This window comes from Anser anser, assembly GCF_964211835.1.
Source record: "Anser anser genome assembly, chromosome: 15".
Lineage (NCBI taxonomy): Eukaryota > Metazoa > Chordata > Aves > Anseriformes > Anatidae > Anser > Anser anser.
In genome coordinates this window covers 2,995,022-3,013,365 of record NC_139736.1, presented here as the reverse complement: position 1 = coordinate 3,013,365, position 18,344 = coordinate 2,995,022, and the positions used below count along the sequence as shown (strand labels likewise).

The 18,344-nt window shown below is 56.2% G+C and overlaps 2 protein-coding genes across 2 annotated transcripts; both read left to right on the top strand.

Moving 5' to 3' along the window:
- The first annotated feature begins 24 nt into the window (after window positions 1-24).
- On the top strand, window positions 25-8,434 carry GID4 (GID complex subunit 4 homolog). Its single transcript, XM_083799593.1, has 6 exons — window positions 25-536; window positions 2,321-2,380; window positions 3,210-3,317; window positions 3,994-4,095; window positions 4,773-4,903; window positions 5,650-8,434. The coding sequence occupies exons 1-6, from the start codon at window positions 237-239 to the stop codon at window positions 5,711-5,713; spliced, it is 765 nt and encodes a 254-aa protein (XP_083655719.1). The 5' UTR covers window positions 25-236; the 3' UTR covers window positions 5,714-8,434.
- Window positions 8,435-9,277: 843 nt separating this feature from the next.
- On the top strand, window positions 9,278-18,226 carry DRG2 (developmentally regulated GTP binding protein 2). Its single transcript, XM_083799590.1, has 13 exons — window positions 9,278-9,439; window positions 10,243-10,403; window positions 10,759-10,848; window positions 12,013-12,073; window positions 12,972-13,062; window positions 13,491-13,563; window positions 13,710-13,800; window positions 14,041-14,138; window positions 14,678-14,754; window positions 15,191-15,279; window positions 16,224-16,282; window positions 16,705-16,758; window positions 16,842-18,226. Exons 1-13 carry the CDS (start codon window positions 9,376-9,378, stop codon window positions 16,926-16,928), a joined length of 1,095 nt encoding a protein of 364 aa, XP_083655716.1. The 5' UTR covers window positions 9,278-9,375; the 3' UTR covers window positions 16,929-18,226.
- The last annotated feature ends 118 nt before the right edge of the window (window positions 18,227-18,344 follow it).

Genomic DNA, 18,344 nt, shown 5'->3' with positions numbered 1-18,344 from the left:
AACGCGGAGCGGCCAATCAGCGCTCGGCGTTTCCGCGGAGTCCCGCCCTCCGCGGCCGCGAGGGCCAATGGGAGGGCGCGGAGGCGCTGCCGGGAGTCCGCAGGAGGAGGGGGAGGCGGCGGCGGCGGCGGCCTCGGGCCTCGGCGGGGAGCGGGCGGCGGGGAGCGGGGAGCGGCCCCGGGCCGCGGCACCCCCGGCACCCCCCGGCCACGCTGGCGCCCGGGGACCCCCCCGAGATGCCGGTGCGCAGCGAGCGGGGCCGCGCGGGCGGGGCGGCGGCGCCTTCCTCCTCCTCCTCTTCTTCCTCCTCCTCCTCCTCTTCCTCCTCAGCGGCGGCGCCTTCCTCCTCCTCCTCTTCCTCCTCCTCCTCGTCCTCCTCCGCCTCGGCCGGGCCGGCCGCCAGCAGCCTGGTGCCGCCGCCCCCCATCAACACGGCGCAGCCCGGCGTGGCCACCTCGCTGCTCTACAGCGGCGCCAAGTTCCGCGGGCAGCAGCGCAGCAAGGGCAACGCCTACGAGGTGGAGGTCGTCATGCAGGTGAGGGGGAGCCCGGGGCACGACCACCCCCTCAGGCCCCGCTCGGTGCCCGCTCCCTGCCCCTGCTCCCTCCCCTTCCCTCGGTTTTCCCCCTGCGCCCTCCCCATCCCTCGGTTTTCCCCCTGCTCCCTCCCCTTCCTTCCGTTTTCTCTGTTATTTTGCCCCTCGCAGTCAGGGGAGGCTCTCTGCCATGTCCCGGCCTCCTTCCCTCCATCCCTCCTCCTTCCCTCAGGCCCCTGTCCCGTTCCCCTGAGGCCTGGCAGGGTTCAAAACCTGGGGTCTCCCCCCCTCATCCCCCTGCGGTGCCTGCGCGCTGTCAGGGCGAGCGCCCGCCTTTTCTCAGCGGGGTGTCACGAAGCCCCCCCAGCAGCCCGGCTTTCAGGCCAGCCCGAAAACCAGCAGGGATCCCTGCCCGCTTGGAGCTGGGCTCCCTGCGATCCCCATCCCCTGGTGCTGCACGGGGAGCCAGGGCTTTGACCGTCACCAGCATGCAGCCGAGGTGCCCAGCCGCGCTGGGGAACGGGGCCGCAGCCTCATGCGGCTGTCCCGGCCCTCTCCGCAGCCGCCGTCACCCCGCACGCTTTATTTTTAGTGGGAAGCGTTGGCACCCTCGCTTCGGGCAGAGCTGCCGAGGCACGGAGTCAGCGCTGGGAAGGCGGCGGCCGGTGCGTGCCCTCCTGCAGCGAGTCACGGCGCTGCCCCTGCTTCGGGGGCGCAGAGCCTGGGACGCTGCCCGGTGTTGTGGGGTGACGCCAGAGCCCCGGGGTCAGCAGCCCGGGCAGCATTTGAACCCCTCTGGTTTGACATGCAGTCCACCCCCTGCCTGTCAACAGGACGAGCGTGCCTGGTCCTGCCGCCTCTGGGGGAGACATCCCATGGCCGAGCGGCTCTGCTGCCCTCTCGCAGAGCCCGGTGCCCAAAGCGCCGCTGTTCCGTGCCTGTCAGCGGGGAAGAGGCGCCCGCCTGCCCTCCGCGTGCTGAGCGTGGGGAGACGCGGCTTTGCTTTGATCCCAGGGTGGGGGGGATCCGTCTCCTCGCAGTTACGTTCTCGCTTCCTTAAATAACTCGCTTCTTGCTTTGAAAAACGACCCGGAGATGTCAGGGGAAAGCTTGGAAAATCCCCTTGTTTAAAGGCAGCCGGCGCAGAAGCAGCCCCTGCCTCGGTTCTGCACGGCAGAAGAGGCACGGTCCAGCCCGAGAACTCAGAGGAAGGGTGACACAAAGCTCCAGAGCAGGGGGGAAGGCTTGTTTCCGAACACACGAGCTGTCACCTGCCTCCCGAGCGGGCTTTGTGCTCAGGCCTGGTACGAGGCGGAGCACGGGCAGCACGTCGGGGAGCGGCGGGCAGAGCCTGCTAAAGGAGCAGGCGATGAGGCTCAGGGCGATGCTTTCCAGCCTGAATTACCTCCGCTGAACGCGTGCTCTTGGCTCTTTTCTCCCGAGCACGGCTTTGGTGGTGGTGTTTGACAGGGAAAAGCGGTGCCGGGGGTGGGCGAGGTTCCCCTGGCGGTGCTCTCCCTTTGGATCTGCTCCCCTCGACGGAGCCCTCGGGGCTGGAGGTAGCCGGGGGCTGTCGGAGGAGTTCTGGGCACCTTCAGGTGGTCTTCCTGAGCTTCCCGAGGTGTCTCCGGCCCTGGGGAAGGGATGCCGGGCCGTAAGCCGTGCGGTCGGTACCAACCGCAGCAGAAGCGAGCCCTGGAGCATCGGGGGGGTTGGAAGCGGCTCCGGATCACCTGGGTGCCCTCGCACCCGTGCTGACGGCAGGGCTTTGTGCTCTTTCCTAGCACGTGGATATGGAAAACTCCTATCTCTGTGGATACTTGAAGATTAAAGGCCTTACGGAGGTGAGTGCCGATCGCAGAGCAGCAGGGGGAGGTGCTGCTTAAAGGCTTTGCTTTTCCCTGGTGGGGTGGGAGAAGCTACCGCTAGAGGTGGGAAGCGGAGGGATGGAGCACGCAGTGAAAGGGACCGCTCAGCACTGTAATGGCCCAGCCTGTCGTGCTGGGCATACGGAGTGCTGTGACAGGCCGTGGCGGGAGTGCTGAAGGAGGGAGGCTCGTCTGGCACCCCGCAAGCTCTGAGCAGAACAAAATCCCTCCCCGCGGTCAGCTTTGGGCGCTCCTCCGGCGGCGGTGAAGAAAAGGAAAGGGGACCCAAACCGGCGGGGTCTTCCCGCGCTTCCTCCCGTACCCGTGTGCTGTGACCCGCCTGCGGTCAGCTGTCGGGAGCTGTCTCACAGGGGCGACGTTTCTCCCTGTGCTTCCCACAGCCGCAGCGCTGCGTGTCCGTAAGGCCGAGGGAGTGCTGGAGAAGTTCGCTCGCCCCAGCTCGGGCTGGCCTCCCCTGGGTGCATTCTCCTGGCACGGTGCAGGTGCAGAGCTCGGGAGGAGCTCGTGGCCGAGGAGCTGCGCCATCTGCACGTGGCCGCTCGTGGTTGTCCAGCTCTAACGGGACTCCTCCGGGTTTGGTGACAATGATGGAGTGGCAAAAAAAACCTGGAATAAGAGGGGGGAGGCTGTGGTTGTGTACGAGTCAGGTTTTCAGGATCCGTGTGCTGCCTGGGGTGACAGGAGCAGCCTCAGGTGGCCTGGAGCCCCTGCTGCGAGCCGCTGCTTTTTTTTTCTTTTTGCCTGTCAGTAGGTGACGAATCTTCTCGCCTCTCTTCTCTCCTAGGAGTACCCAACCCTCACCACTTTCTTTGAAGGGGAAATAATCAGTAAAAAGCACCCTTTCTTAACGCGCAAGTGGGATGCTGACGAAGATGTGGATCGTAAACACTGGGTAAATAAACGGGGGGCCAGATGTAGGTCTGATGCGGTCCCGGCTGAGCAGCTGGTGTGGAGGTGAGGCGCAGGGAGTGCGCGTGCAGGGGCTGTCAGGAGGGCCTGGAGGGTGCCCACGCTTCCCCCTCGGGGTCTCTGGAGGCCCCCTCAGCAGGCCGCTGGCTGCGCCCTCCGAAGGGAGGGGATGTCTTCCACCTTCCAGCGGCTGGAAGCAGGAGCAGTTCCCATCTCGTGCTCCCCCCCTCGGAGAACGCGCTCCTTGTTTCGAGAGCTCGTCACAAAACGGAGTGGGGAAGGGGAGAGGTGTCCCTCTGGCACACGCACGCTGGCTCGGCCGGGGCACCAGCACCCTCAGCCTCTCCCCGGGGCAGGGCCACGGCCGCCTTGACCTGCTGTTTGTCACGCCGATGTTTAGCATGGTTCTGTCCAAATGCACCCCTCTGGAAGCTCGGGAGCTTCCCCCAGCAGGCTGGATGTGGCTGGGGGTGGCTGGCCGTCCTCCTCGTTCCCCCCTGGGCTGCTCCGGGCGTGTGCTCAGCGCTGCTCCGAGGGAGGAGCGGCCCCTTCGAGGAGATCCTGCTCTTCCCTCCGAAATAGGAACTGGCGCTACGGAGCGCTTTTCCTGGAATAAGCGTCCTAGTTCTCGCATTCATTGTTTTTTCCTTTTGTTCCAGGGGAAGTTCCAGGCTTTCTACCAGTATGCAAAAACATTTAACTCTGATGACTTTGATTATGAGGATCTGAAAAACGGGGACTACGTCTTCATGAGATGGAAGGTAAACCCCGCACGTCTCCCTCTCTGCTGAGCTGCTCACAACCAGCTGGCAGAGGCTCGTGGTGCCGGGAAGCTTTTTCAACCACTGCTGCTGGCCTAATGAAAGATCTCGCCCTACCAACCAACCTCGTAACCTGCCGTGCTTACAAATTCCAGCGTGACTCCTGTCTAGTCAGCTAATTGCGTCCTTCAGGGCTGCAGTCATGCCTAAAAACACAACAGGAAAATCTTGCTCGGTGGTGCTCCGGAGAGGGTGGAAGAATCGGTGTCTCCAGTCCCTGTGCTGGGCCCGTGTGGTCTGCCCCTCCCGGCTCTTCAGCTGGATCGATTCCTCCCTCTTGACGCGGGTCTTGTGCAGCCGCGAGGGGAGGAAATCAGCAGGCAGCTCTGGTCCCTGCTTTTGTGATTGGCCTCTGGTTGGGAGAGGGCAGGTGTTGGGCTGAAACTGATCTCGTGCGCTCTTTAAAGCTGCTTCTCTTCCCTGTAAATGCCTGCAGTGCCAGGTGGGGAAGGAACGCGCTGGGCTCTGGGTTGGGCCGCTACGAGCACGGGGAGCGCTCTGCCAGGAATGCCTTTGTGTCAGTGGTGCCAGTGCTGGGTCTGGGGGGGGCAGGTTTGGGGTGGGGTGGGGGAGTGTTTGACCAGCATCTCTAAACCCAGCCCGTGTTCTGTGTGCAGGAGCAGTTCCTAGTCCCAGATCACACCATCAAAGACATCAGCGGTGCTTCCTTTGCTGGTTTCTATTACATCTGCTTCCAGAAGTCAGCAGCATCTATAGAGGGCTATTACTACCATAGGAGTTCAGAATGGTAAGGAGGCTTCCTTCCTCCGGCAGGCTGAAGTGCTGCCTTTTCGCCGTGCCTTGGCCCTTCAGAGGATGTCGGAGGGGCCTGGGAGAGGGAGCCCGGTGCTTCCTCGCGTGTAGCACCTCTGCTGCTGCTCCCTTCGGGCAGGAGTCTTGTTGGGCCAGCGCTTGGTAGCCCGTGGTCCTCGGGGTGTTGCTGCAAGGCACGGGGAACAGCCAAAGTTATTTGGTTGTTTTCTTGCTAGAGCCATCTGACAGGTGGCTGTGGAGAGCTCTTCTCCCTGTGATAGCTTTGGATAAATAATAATGGCGTTTGTCACATGCAGCAGGTGAATCAGCTGAGTTGCTGGAAGCTCTCCCAGGGAGGGAAGGTACCTGGGAGGCTTTCAGACAGATCCCCTCGAGCTAAGCTTTGAAAGACCCGAGTGTAATTTTCAGCTGTAGCAAACGCTGTTTGAACATGAAAGTTGGTGAACTTCAAAAGGCGTCCAAAACCCACAGCCAGCCCACCTCAAACAGTCTGGCTGCAGGTAGCTCAAAGGCATGGGAATGGAAATGAGGAACGGGGCTGGATCCTCCCAGGGTTTTGGCACCGCTGGTAAATTGGGGCCCGAACACCTCCGAGGGTGTCCCAAAAGGGAAAGGAAAAGCCACCGGGATGTCTGCCTGCGGCCTGCCAAGCAGGAGCTGTTGGTTCTGGGAGGATCCTGTTGCTTTGTGTAATCCTCTCCGTCTTTTTCCTCTCCCCAGGTATCAGTCATTGAATTTAACTCACGTTCCTGAGCACAGTGCTCCTATCTACGAATTCCGATGACAACTGTCCAGAACTGGTACCGCACAGAAGCAAACCGGGCAGGGGAGCATGGCCTGCCAGGAGAACTGTGTCCCTGTCGGAGCACGGGAATGCACGCTTCTCTCCTGCCCCTCGGACTCGTGAGAGAGAGCCTGAATGTTAACCCACCCAGCCCAAGGAGCGTGGCTGCTGGAGCTTGATTCTCCCTCCTGTCGAGTGGCGATTTGATCTTTAATCTGGTTTTAAGATACCTTTAATGCACTTTTCTTATTGCACAGCTAGTTTCTCTATCACTGAAATTCCTCCCAGCTCTCCTCTGGAAGCTGTTTCTCAGTAGCTGGAATCAGTGGTCTGTCCTCTGAGTAATAAGAAAATATAAGCACGGTGCTTTTATTTTCGTTGTTACGGCCTGATGTGGGTTGAAATCGCCAGGACTCAGGTTTGTTGCCCGGATTGCCAGCTCTGATGCTCCCAGAGCCAGGCGCAGTCGTGGGCGTGAGGCTCTGCTTGGCAGGCGGCCGCTCAGCTGCGCAGGCTGTCGGGGGAGAGCTGGCGGAGACGGATGAGGCTTGAACGAGTGCTCGCTTGGCGCTGGCTACCGAGGCCAGCTGGAGCTGCAGATCTTTCAGGAACGCTGGCCCTTTGGAGCTGGGAGCTCTCCCAGTGTCTGGATACGCCACTGGGAATTAATTTGTACGGACTTCCAGGCTCTCAGTAAAGTGGATCTGAACTCTGCTTATAGGTGTATATTTGCTCTTTACTTAAGTTAAGGGTTATAAAAAAAAAAAAAGACTTTTATTAAAAAAAAAAATATTTTTATGGTTCCTTTTCCCAAGGACCCTATGGCAAATGCACAATTACTCGATTACATTTTACTGTTTTCACATTGAAAACTGGGAATGTCTCTGTCAGTTTTTATATCCGTGTATGTAATCAGCTAGCCGCTTTGGGACAGTAACCGGAGTGCAAGTGCTGAGCAGCGTCGCAGGAACGCCTCGAACTGTTCAGCAGTTGTACTCGGCCTCCATGCTACACCAACACCACTGCTTGATACCTTTTTGCAAGGCAAAAGAAAAAAAAAAATGACAAAAAAACCAAAAAAAAATCAGTAGCTCTCCTGACTTTGAAATGTTTCAAGTGATATAACTTAAGGCTTGTGTGCCAAAGTGTGTGTGTGTGTGTATGCGTGTGTGGTTTTTTTTTAAAGGCATTTTGAAAGTTGGCCTCGGTGGTGTATTTAATGTGACAGTCACACCTGCAGGGCTTTTGTGCGAATTTAGTTTGCATTTTTCTGGCTGTTTAAAACCCACCCCCCTGAAGCAGGCTTGTGTCGTGCGCTGACCGGGCAGGTGTTAAGAACGGGTTTGCTGCCTGGGAGAGGAAAGCAAAACCCCCTGCATACCTAGTGCTGGTTGTTCACTTTTCCTTTTCTTTTTTTTTTTAAACTTCCTTCCTATTGGCAGCACGTCTGGTATTTCGCAGCAGCCGAGTTGCTAGCCTAAGCCTTAACAGGGCCGCGTTGGGTTCTCAGCGAGCTCGTTTCATGTGTGCCAGGCTGGGACCGAGCGCGTTGGAGAGGTGGCGGGGCTGGTCTCGGGGGATGACGCAGCACCGGGGGCGCCCTTCAGCGGGCTGCTGGCTGCGGATGAATCCTTGTGCCCGGAGCAAGCTGTTCTGCTTGCAGATGGAGGCAGGAGACCCGTCTGGTGATAAGGGAAGCGTGCGGCGTTGCCTTGGTCATTGCAGGTAGATTTGTAGCGTAGCACGAGCAGGGTGGCTGCGGAGGAGCTGGAGGAAAGGGGGGACTTTCTCAGCTGATGTGATTAGAGCAGCTTAGAAGTAATTCCCCTTTTATTGTGCTCCTCTGGGAGAAACTCAGCTCCTGTGGAGGTGAGGGGAGGTGTTTAATGCTTGGGACTGGGAGATGTCTTAGTTTTGGAGACTAAAACCAATGGTGCTGCTCGGCTGTAGAGAAGTGGAAGGGAGAGCCTTCGGGAACGTGGCTGCATGGGTGCAGAGAGCCTTTCCCACGGGTTGCTCGCAGGTCTCCGGAGCTGCATGTGGTGTCGGTGGTGATGCCAGCTGCCCTGTGCTGTCCGTGCCGGTATTACACTCGGGTTTCTAACGCTGTTTAGTTGAAATGATTCTGTGGTTGTTATAGAAGCTGGGTTAGGAAGGGTCCTGGGGTTGTTTAGTGTGTAACCACCCCAGAATTTCCCCTGAAGTTTTCCTCTGAGCCTCTGAGACTTGGTATGTGGAAAGAAGGGTGAGGAAGGAGGAGCATACTTTCTCCATCCCTCTGCCTGTCTCATTCCAGTCGTCTCAAAGCACGTTTCAGCTGAAATCCAAAATTGCCAGATCGATGCCTCTGTAGGATGTGGATTTGGAGCAGGTTGTGAAGCCAAGCTACCGGTGGTGGCAGCGGGAAGGTTTGAAGGGGCAGCCTGTGTTCAGAACTTCTCTAAAGCCTTGATTTTGATTTTCTTTTTCTTTGAATCGTTTGATAAGCTAAAAAGGTGTTAAGTATGTCATGTTGTGGTGAAAGACGACTAACCAGGTGAGGTTCTGGGAGAGGAAGTAAGAAATGGGGTATATGAGTCTTCTGAAAAGGTTGCGATTTCTTCTTTTTAACTATGTTGGTTGAAGAATTAGTATATTTATGGATGGAATATGGAAAAGGGACTGGAAGAAGTATTTTGCAGAGTTATCGACGTCCAAATTAAAAATGAAATGTATTTAAGGGGCCTGTGTCTGTGTGTTTGTCAACTAAAGTCATTCTTGGTTAACGGGGACAAGTGTGCGTTGTCTCACTGCTTAATGACATGTCCAAGAATCCAAAAAGCTACTGCTTGCCTTAAGTAGATGATGTAGGATTAATTGGAGGGGAGCTGGGGGGCTCACAGCTGTGCTGTGGGGACACCTGGGTGCATGTCCCCAGGGGGGCCTGAGGGCTGTGTCCCCAGGCACCTTTTTTAGGGGAGGGATAAGGGGGCTCAGCACTGACTGGGGGGTGTGAGGAGAGGGGAAGAGGAGCCCTGTACTCTGCTCTGGGCAGGCCGCACCTCGAGCACTGTGTTCATTTTTGGGCCCCTTGCTACAAGGACATCGAGGCCCTGGAGCGTGTCCACAGCAGGGCTACGAAGCTGGTGAAGGGCCTGGGACACAAGTCCTGTGAGTGGCAGGTGAAGGAATCTCTTCTCACAGGTAGCTAGCGATAGGACTAGAGGGGGCGGCCTCAAGTTGTGCCAGGGGAGGTTCAGGTTGGAAACTAGAGAAATTTCTCCTCAGAAGGAGCAGTCGGGCATTGGGACGGGTTGCGCAGGGAGGTGGTGGCGTCGCCATCCCTGGGGGTGTTCAAGGAAAGGCTGAACGTGGTGCTTGGGGACATGGTTTAGTGGGTGATGGTGGTAGGGGGATGGTTGGACCAGATGACCTTGGAGGTCTTTACCACCCCCAATAATTTTAGGATCTTATGGGGCGAGAGGGCCGCGGTGGCGAGCGGAACGCAAAGCGCGGGGGCTCGGGGCGCGGCCGGAGCGTTGCGGCGGGCGCACAGCGGTGTGTGCGTGTGCGCGCTGCGGGCAGCCCGGACGGCTGAGGCGGGCGGACGGCCGGGCCCGCGGCACTTCCGGCGGGCGGCGTGAGGGGGCCGCGGCCGCGGCGGCGAGCGGGCGGGCGGCGCCATGGGCATCCTGGAGAAGATCTCGGAGATCGAGAAGGAGATCGCCCGCACCCAGAAAAACAAGGGTGGGGGAGCCGGGGGGTGAAGGGCCGGGGGGCTGCGGGGCGGCCCCGGGGCAGGGGGGGGGGGCTGCGGCGGGGGGGCCCGGGCCCGTCAGCGCCTCCGTGAGGGGAGGCCGGGGCCGTGCGGGCGGAGGAGGCGCTGGGGAGGAGAAGGGGCGAATCCCCCAGCTCCTGGGCTTCTCCCCGCGTTGTTTCCTCCTTTTCTGTACCCTCCTCCTGTTGTAAAGCGAGTTCCCGCTGCGGGAAGTGCCTTTTGGGGGTGTTTTTTTCCCCTGTGCCAGGTGTGCATTCACGTGTCTTGGTAGGGACGGGTCGGTAAAGTACCTTCACCTGCGTGAGCTCTAAGTTAAGTGTGTTTTTAGGAATCGGTGGGAGCAGGGCAAGATTCATCGCAGCCCAATCGCATGGGATGCTCCCTCAGGAGCGAGCTGCTGGGACCAGGGGTGGCTGCGCCCCCGGGGCTCTAGGGCTGACGGCTCCCCTGGGCTCCCTGCCTTCTTCCCCTTCCTGGGCTCCCTTCGTGCCATTTATCCTCCGTCTGTCCTCCCCCAGGGTTGCTGCTTTTATCCAGCAATTCTTCCTGCTGCTTTCCCTCCCACCTGACTTCACGTGCTGTTACTCGAAGGTTTGCATCCAGCAGCCGATGTTCCCCTTGCAGGACACGTGTAGAGCAGCCGGCACACGTGGCAGCGCTTCCTTAGGCCCCTGACTGAGATCTGAGCGTTTCTTTTTGGGCAGGTTCTCGTTTACAGAAGAGAGTTACGGCCCGCTGTGTGTTAACCGCTTGTTGTGTCCCTGTTGCGCAGCTACCGAGTACCACCTCGGCCTCCTGAAGGCAAAGCTCGCAAAATACAGAGCCCAGTTACTGGAACCTTCCAAATCCTCTGCCGCGAAAGGGGAGGGCTTCGATGTGATGAAATCTGGAGATGCCCGGGTGGCGCTGATTGGGTTTCCTTCCGTGGGTAAGGTCAGTGAGTACCCGAGGTACCCGTGTGTGTGTGTGTGCCAGGCGGGGGATCAGCGCCGGCCCTTTGTGTTTCACCTTCTTGCCATGGGTTGGCAGAAGCTGGGAGCTGGAAGTTAGAGCTGGGGGATTGCTCCTTCACCTCGTGTGGTGTGCCCGAAAGCTGGGCTTGGCCAGCCACGGGGGTGCTGAGAAAATAGGGGAGGGGATTTGCCTTCTCTCGGGAGGAGTGCCGGCAGTCCCCTACTGCCTCAGTCCCTGGAGAGCTGCCGCACGCTTCGGTGTTGGGCGTTTAGCTGAACGTCTGCTGGCGCTTTCCTTGGAGCGTCTTTTGTGACGGTGACCTCTTGTGTTTCAGTCCACCTTCCTGAGTTTAATGACCTCAACTGCCAGCGAAGCTGCGTCCTACGAGTTCACAACCCTGACGTGTATCCCGGGAGTCATAGAAGTAAGTAGGGTTCTCCCCTCTAACAGGAGCTAGCAGTGAGAAACCCGCTCATGTGGCCGTGGCTGTTCACACCGCTTGCGCTTGTGCTACCACCGAGGAGCAGCAGCATCCAAAGCTCTCTGCTGGCTTCCGCTTTAAGCTTTAGGAGGTCTGGGGTGCTCGTGCTGTCAGGTTTTCTGCACCCTGCAGTGCTGACGGAGCGCTTCCCCAGGCTACGGAACTCCTCAGGCTGCCCGATGGGGTTTCGCGTGCCGTGGTTCGGCTGACCGGAGCGATGCGAGAGTTCTCAGCTGAATTTTTTTTTATAAGTGCCGTTGGCGCCGTTGACCAGATGGCCGGAAACCTTGGCAGATTTGTTTTTAATGAAGCTTTAAAAGAGGCAATCTGCGCTGCGATCGGTTCGGAGGGAAAATACAGCTACTCCTGTCCTCGAGGAGTTGTGCTGGTGGTGGTCTAAGCGTCCATCGGCAAAGTAAGCGATAAAGGGCATCAAACTGAAAAGTATCCAAGAGTAATGAGGGAACATGGGTCAGAACGGGAAGCGGAGCTAGCACCAATACGTTTGCTTTCATTATTTAACACGAGCACAAATACTGTAACGCATCCAAGCGCAGCCCGTAGCTCCAGCCACGAGCTGAAACCGTTCCTGGGGGCTTCACTGCAGCAGCAGCCTGAAAGCCAGCGGCCCTGCAGACCCGGGGAACCCAAGTCTCCCGTTTTTTCCTGTTATTGCAAGACCTGCAGTGCTTCTTGATACCTCTGATCCATCCCGGGAAGAGGCGATGGATTTGCTTCTTACAGTGCTTTACTTGTTAGAGCAAAAAAGTGTTGTCTTTTATTTTTTTTCTTTTCCGTTTCGCCAACTCGGGGTAACGTTGCTGTTGTACCGTGCTGTTCCCCTGGTGCTTTGTCAAACCGCAGTCCTGGGGCCCGTTGGGAGGCCAGCACCTGACGTACTGCGTGTGCTGAGGGCAGCTCAGCAGGAAACGCTCCGGGGGCGGCCTCAGCAGAGCCGTCAGCTTTGTGCGGAGCTGTCCCGCTCTGTCGCGTTCGCTCAGCTCTGCCGTCTGCAGGCTTTGGTCCTCAGCGCGTGCTTGAGGCGTCGAAGGCAGCTCAGGCGCCCCGCACAAGGCTCAACTTCCCGTCCCTCTGTTTCCTTTTCAGTACAAAGGAGCCAACATCCAGCTGTTGGATCTGCCCGGGATCATCGAGGGAGCAGCACAAGGTTGGCTGATCTCTGCGTTCGTGTAAAGTAGGAGTCTGCCCTCAACGTCATGCCCGGGCAGCTCGGATGTTAGCAGGTGTCCTGGGCCAGTAGTTCCCGCGCTGGCTTTCCAAACTAAGGTTCTGGATCTTATGTGAGGCACGATTCCTATCGCTGGGCCCACGGAAGGCTCTATATGTAGCAGAGAGATGCTTCTCTGGAGGTGGGAGCCAGAGCAAGTCAGTCACTTCTCACCTTCCTGCGTGAGTGTTATCTTGCTCAGCTGCCTTCTGGTTCAGGGGAAATCTAAAGAAAGACGCTAGAGGGGCGGAGGGGGAAATCACAGCTGAACGGTGACTTGGTTGGGCTGTGTGCCTGCAAGTCCTCCCAGGGCTCCTGATTCTGGGAAGAGGCGTTGCCTTCGTCCCTTGCTTCATCCTCCTCCGCGTTGGTTGGTCGTGCCAGCAGAAGCCTTGTGAAACTTAGGAAAACCTCCCGATGGTCCTTTAGGGGAGCGTGGCCTGGTTAATGAGGTCCCTCCTGAGCGGAAGGTGCGTGTGACCCCCCCTGCCCGCATCGCTGCTCTGTGTGAGCTGTGTCTGGGCCTGGAGCAGCTGCCGTGGCGCGAGGCTGGGGCTGTCCGGCAGGCAGCGGTGTCGTTTCACCCCGCGCAGCTGTGTGCAGACAGCTTGACGTGTTCTAGGTGTGTAACCCGTGGGGGGGAGCAGCACAGAGCGTTTCTTCTGGCTTGTGCTGGGCATGAGGCAGCTTCAGACTCGCTCAGGCGCCCCCCGCAGCTGCCTGCAGCCCGCACAGGGTTGTAGGGTCTTTTTTTCTTGCTTTCAGGCACGAGTCCCCGTCTGTCACAGAACTCAGCTGTTTTCTCTCCCCGATACACAGCCTTCTCCTCTCTTCCCAGGGAAGGGCAGAGGTCGGCAGGTGATAGCTGTGGCCCGGACAGCAGACGTTGTTATTATGATGCTGGATGCCACGAAGGGTGAAGTGCAGCGGTGAGTGCGTGCTTCTGGGCACGTGGGACCGGCGCGGTGGGCCAGGTTCCGCCATCCATGCCCAGAAAACGTGCCAGGCCTGAAGTGCTGTGTCTTGTGTGTGTTGGGGAACCAGTATTTAAGCTATTGAGTGCAAGGTAGAGGTTCTGCGCCGTTCGAAGCATCCTGGCTGACTGGGAACAGCATTTACAGAACTTTGCAGCCCTCAGCTTGGGCTTCTCATTCGAAGGATCGTTCCTTCAGGAAGACTGGTCAGGTGGGGATGTTGGGCTGGATTTCCACCCCAGGCTCTGTCCTGCATTAGCTGCGGGTGTTAGGTTGCGGTGAAAGCTTCTGGCAAGGCTCCGTCAACGTGACGGAAAGGAAAGGGGTGGCTGCCACCTGGCCGGCCTCACTCCCACAGCTCCTAACGTGCGTTGTCCCCGCAGGGCCCTGCTGGAGAAAGAACTGGAATCTGTAGGGATCCGGCTGAACAAAAGCAAACCAAACATCTACTTCAAGGTGAGGTCTGGTGGGCTGCTGCAGCCCCAGCCTGTGTCTGTCAAGGCCAAGGTCGCTGTGTGCTGCCCCTCGTGTTGGACAGGCCGAAGGGGGCGTGGGTGGGCATTTTGCAGGCTGCCTTAAATTGCTTCGTTGCCTCCTCGCAGCCGAAGAAGGGTGGAGGCATCTCCTTCAACTCGACGGTCACGTTAACTCAGTGCTCCGAGAAGCTGGTGCAGCTCATCCTCCACGAATACAGTATCCTTTCCCTAAAACGGAGACCCTTGAGCCTCAAGTCAGCAGCCCGTGAGTCGGGTGGTGCCTGCTGTGGGGCAGCCCCGCTGTCTCCGTGGTGCTCGCTGGGTTAAGAACGGGCCTGGGTTGATTTTTTCCCGTCTCTGTTCCATTTCTCCAAGCTGCACCGAGCGAGCTCAGCCTGTTGGCGCACAGCCGTGTTTAGGTGCGTTGGGGTTTGGGCCTTGACAACGTTCACCTCAGAAATCTTCAACGCTGAGGTCCTTTTCAGAGAGGATTGTTCCCCCGATGAGTTCATTGACGTGATTGTGGGCAACAGGGTCTACATGCCGTGCCTCTATGTGAGTATCTCAGACGCAGCCCGCCTTCTGCAGCACTGGGCATCTCCAGTCTTTGCTGAAGGAAACCCCGGGCCTTCACGGTCGCTGAAGCAGTAAGGATGTTGATGGAAGAGGTGGGAGCAGAGCTCTGCAGAGAGCTTTTTTTTTCCTGGCTGTACGTGTGTGACCATCCTGTGCGCGTTCCCTGTGCCCTCTGGTGGCTGCCTGCCGTGGAGCAGCACGAGCTGCGCGTCCCGGGAGCACCGAGGCTGCAGGATGCAGGGACTTCTGCTCCTCTGCCACTCTGCGTTTGAGTTTTCGCTAACGGTCCCTTGTGCCAGAGGTCCTCTACCAGCTCCGCTAGTGATTGGGGCTGTGAAATTCACTGGTACTGAAATTCAAGGTACTGGAAAACGCGTTGCAAGTCATCCCAAATTGAGAGCTGGAGAAGGTCCGAACTTACATTTAGGCCCCTGAATTTCAACAGTTTATTTTATTAAAAGTCAGCAGTGTTGCTGAGTTGCCTTACTGAGGAATGTGTTGTTTTTCCTTTGACTTAGGTTTATAACAAGATTGACCAGATATCCATGGAGGAAGTGGATCGTCTTGCTCGGAGACCCCACAGCGTTGTGATCAGGTAGGAGCCTGCACGCTGCTTGATGTCCTGCCCGAATGGGCTGGTCGCTCATTTCGTGCCTCCTTCTCCAGCTTCTCCCGGGGCTGCCTGCAGCCATTGGGGGGAGAAGTGGGAGAGCCACCACGCGGCTTTTTCCAGGCTTCCTTCCCCTGCAGAGGCAGGCTGCTTGCTTTCTCCGCACGATCTGCAGGGCAGAATAAGTCGCTCTAGCTCCTTCCCTCGGAAGTGCTGATATATCCAGCTGGGGCTTTGCTGCTTCAAAGCTCCTTTCCTTTCTGAAAGCCCTGTTTGTTTAATCTCGTGTTTCTCCTTTGCTGACCTCATTACGGACTTTTCCCCTCGTTTCCTAGCACTTTAATAGGACGTCTCGCCTTGCTCTTCCGGATCCCTAAATCACAACAGCAGTAATCAGAGAGACTTCTGTGGTGTTTTGCAGCTGCGGCATGAAGCTGAACCTGGACTACTTGCTGGAGAAGCTCTGGGAATACCTGGCACTTACCTGCATCTACACCAAGAAACGAGGACGTAAGTGACCGTTAGCTGAGCTGAAGGTTTGAAAGGCACAAGGGGCTGCTCATCAAACACAGGCTGCCAGCAGGGCTCTGAGCAACCTCTCGTGTCTTGGAAATGCCACGCTTACACCCTCCCTAACCAGCTTTCAGCATTAGGCCTTAGGAAATGTTTTCTGTCCCTTCTGATCCAGCCTTGCGTGCATCCCTCCTGTTCTTCCTGCGCTAGAATAGCTGAATTTTCATAAGGCTTTGCGTGATGATGTCATAAGGAGATGAAGTTTGAAATTCATTGCTTCCTTCCTTTGAAAGTTGCTGTCTGTGCTCTGTGATGAACCGTTGACCCAATTACGGCCCCAAAGAGGTCTCCTGTACCTGCTGTGAGGGGTTTGGTGATTCCCATGCTGGGCTCCTGAAGCTCAGGTGTGCCTTTGATCCTCCTGTTGCTTTACAGTTCATTTTCGGTTTTTCCCAGTGGTGAAGGCATGTCTGTAACTTGTTCCTTTTCCAAGACCTTTATCTTCAGCTGAGAACAGCTCTGAACTGGGTGGATGTGAGGGGATTAAGGAATTTTTTGTGAGTTTGTTGAGCTGTGAAACCAGGGGGATTTTACAGAAAACTGCAGAGTGGTTCAGCTTTTCTTAGGCAGGTTTCTTTTGACTTGGGAAACTTTCGTTTGTTGAAAGCCAAATGTTTGGAACGGGGTTGGAGTGGGTGAACTGTGAGGAAGCGGCTGACTCTGTGACATGGGTACCCACACGTCTGGGTACTGGAGTGTCTGCAGAACCGATTCGATGCTTTCAGCTTCCTGAATACCTGTTTGGGAGGCTGCTGCCAAGTAGAATGAGACAAGGAATTCGAGAGTAGCAAGCACAAAGCAATGTGAGATGGCATCAGCGTGTTAGACCACGTTTGACAGAAAACTAATTATTTTTCCCCCTTTTTTCTGTTTTTCCGCAGAGAGACCAGACTTTACAGATGCCATTATTCTACGGAAAGGGGCTTCTGTGGAGCATGTGGTAATTTCTCTGAATCTTTTACAGTTGCTTGTTTGTAGAAGGCAGGTCCATCTTAGAACCTGCCGTGATTTACTTGTGCTTTGTAAGGCTTGGAATTTGTCAATGTTTAGTTGGGCTTCTCTTTTTGTTACCTTCACTGATCCCATTTGCCTCAGGTTTCTTTCCTCACTGCTATAAAAGGTTGAAAAAGATACTGAAGGCGAGTGAAAAAGCACATGGGAGCAGTGAAATGGGGCGTTACGTGGACTGATGATTCCTGTGTGTTTGTTCTGTGTTCTTTCAAGTGCCGTTAACTGGCTTCTAAAGCCCCTGCTACAATTTCTGACCCAGACCCAGGTTGCTTCTGCTTCCTGGGTATTGAGCAAGTTGTTTTCCAAGTAGTGTCGCTGAACTGCCTGGCATGCTGTCTGTCTGTCTTGCAGTGCCATCGAATTCACAGATCATTAGCCAGCCAGTTCAAATACGCCTTGGTGTGGGTAAGTGGTTAAGAGCAGACGAAATCCTCGTCCTCCTGTGTCTCTGGTCTTCTCCTAACCCTTCTCCCCCTTTTTCTTTAAAGGGGACAAGCACAAAATACAGCCCTCAAAGAGTGGGCTTAACCCATATGATGGAACACGAAGATGTCATTCAGATCGTAAAGAAGTAGCTCTCTTTGCTGGCGCCTGGCCTTGTCTTTGATCACTAGAATTGGAACTGACCACATAAAAGCAAAGCAAAACAAAACGTAAAAAGAAAACGGGAGATGCGTTCCACAGCTGAGAAAGCAAGAAAGCTTCTGTGAAGCTCCTTTCCTTGGAGAAAGGCATAAAATGAGGCTACTACTTGCAGGTGGGGATGGGGAAGATGGGTATCCATCTTGCAGAGTTTCAGGCGAGGTAAATTTTCTTAAAAATAATAATAAAAAAAAAAAAGCCAATTCTTCTAGGACACAGTTCCTGGAGCTGGCAATGCCCTGCCCCTAGTAGGGTTTGCACAAGTCTGTGTTAGCCTACCCGTGGCTCGCTCCACCAGTGGGAAGTTTATGGATTTGTGTGAACAAGTCTGGCCCTGTGCTTTGGGACAAGGAAGCCAGAGCTGGGATTTTTGCTGATGCTTTGCTGCTTATCCGTTCACTTAATTTAAGCATTGATCTGAAACAGAAAGTGAAGTTCTTCCTCTCCTGCTCACCGGACACGTCTCTACAGCTTTCGTGGTCGGAGACTTCAGTCTCTGTGTCTGAGACAAGCCCTGGTGAATTTACGATGGTCCCTCCACAGTCACATTAAGACGTGGCACTCCGTGCCTCCCGTTAGCTCTGCGGCGGGTTTTGTAGGATGTCCTGGTCCGGCTGGTACTGAGATGAGAAAAAATGAAACCTTGTTAATGACAGGTGAGCCGACCTGCAGCAGGGTACGATCAAAGAGCCACAGGCTGCAGGGAGGATTCACTTCTGGCATATCGCTGGTGCAAGGAGTTGTCTCGGGAGTTCCCTCCTTTGCTCTCGTCCTGCCCGTTAGTCCCTGAGAGTGTCGCGGGGGGTCTGCTTCTTGTCCATGCCCCTAAATTCCAGTAACAGCTCGTTGAGCTCAGTACCATCCCCTGCTGTGGGTTTTACCCCAGCCCTGTTAAACAGCATTGCTTGTTTGGGTATTTTTCATCGGAAATCTGGGACTTTTCTAATCGTGCTTTTTCATTAAATATCGATGCTAAATAATTCAGAGTGCCTGACAGAGAACAGCTCTTTCCTTCTGGGGTCAAGAGTTGCTGATAGCTTTTATTTCCTTTCGTGGAAAAAGGGTTCGGTCTGGTGTGGATTGTTAACTGTGAGGACAGGTCTGATAGAAAACTTGTCTGAGCAGGGCTCCTTCCCTCTTCTGTGCTCCTCCCCACCCCTCACAAACTGCTCGAGCAGAAGTGGAAGGAATATTTTATTTGGAAAAAAAAATAAAAATTGCTATTTCATGTGAACTGTAGATGTCTGCCTGCAGTGTTTAGACAGTTCGGTGTGTTTTCTAATTCTCTTTTTTCTGTCTTTGGCCACCTGAAGAATCACGGCTGCTGTTGCAGGAGGTGGTAAGGTGGA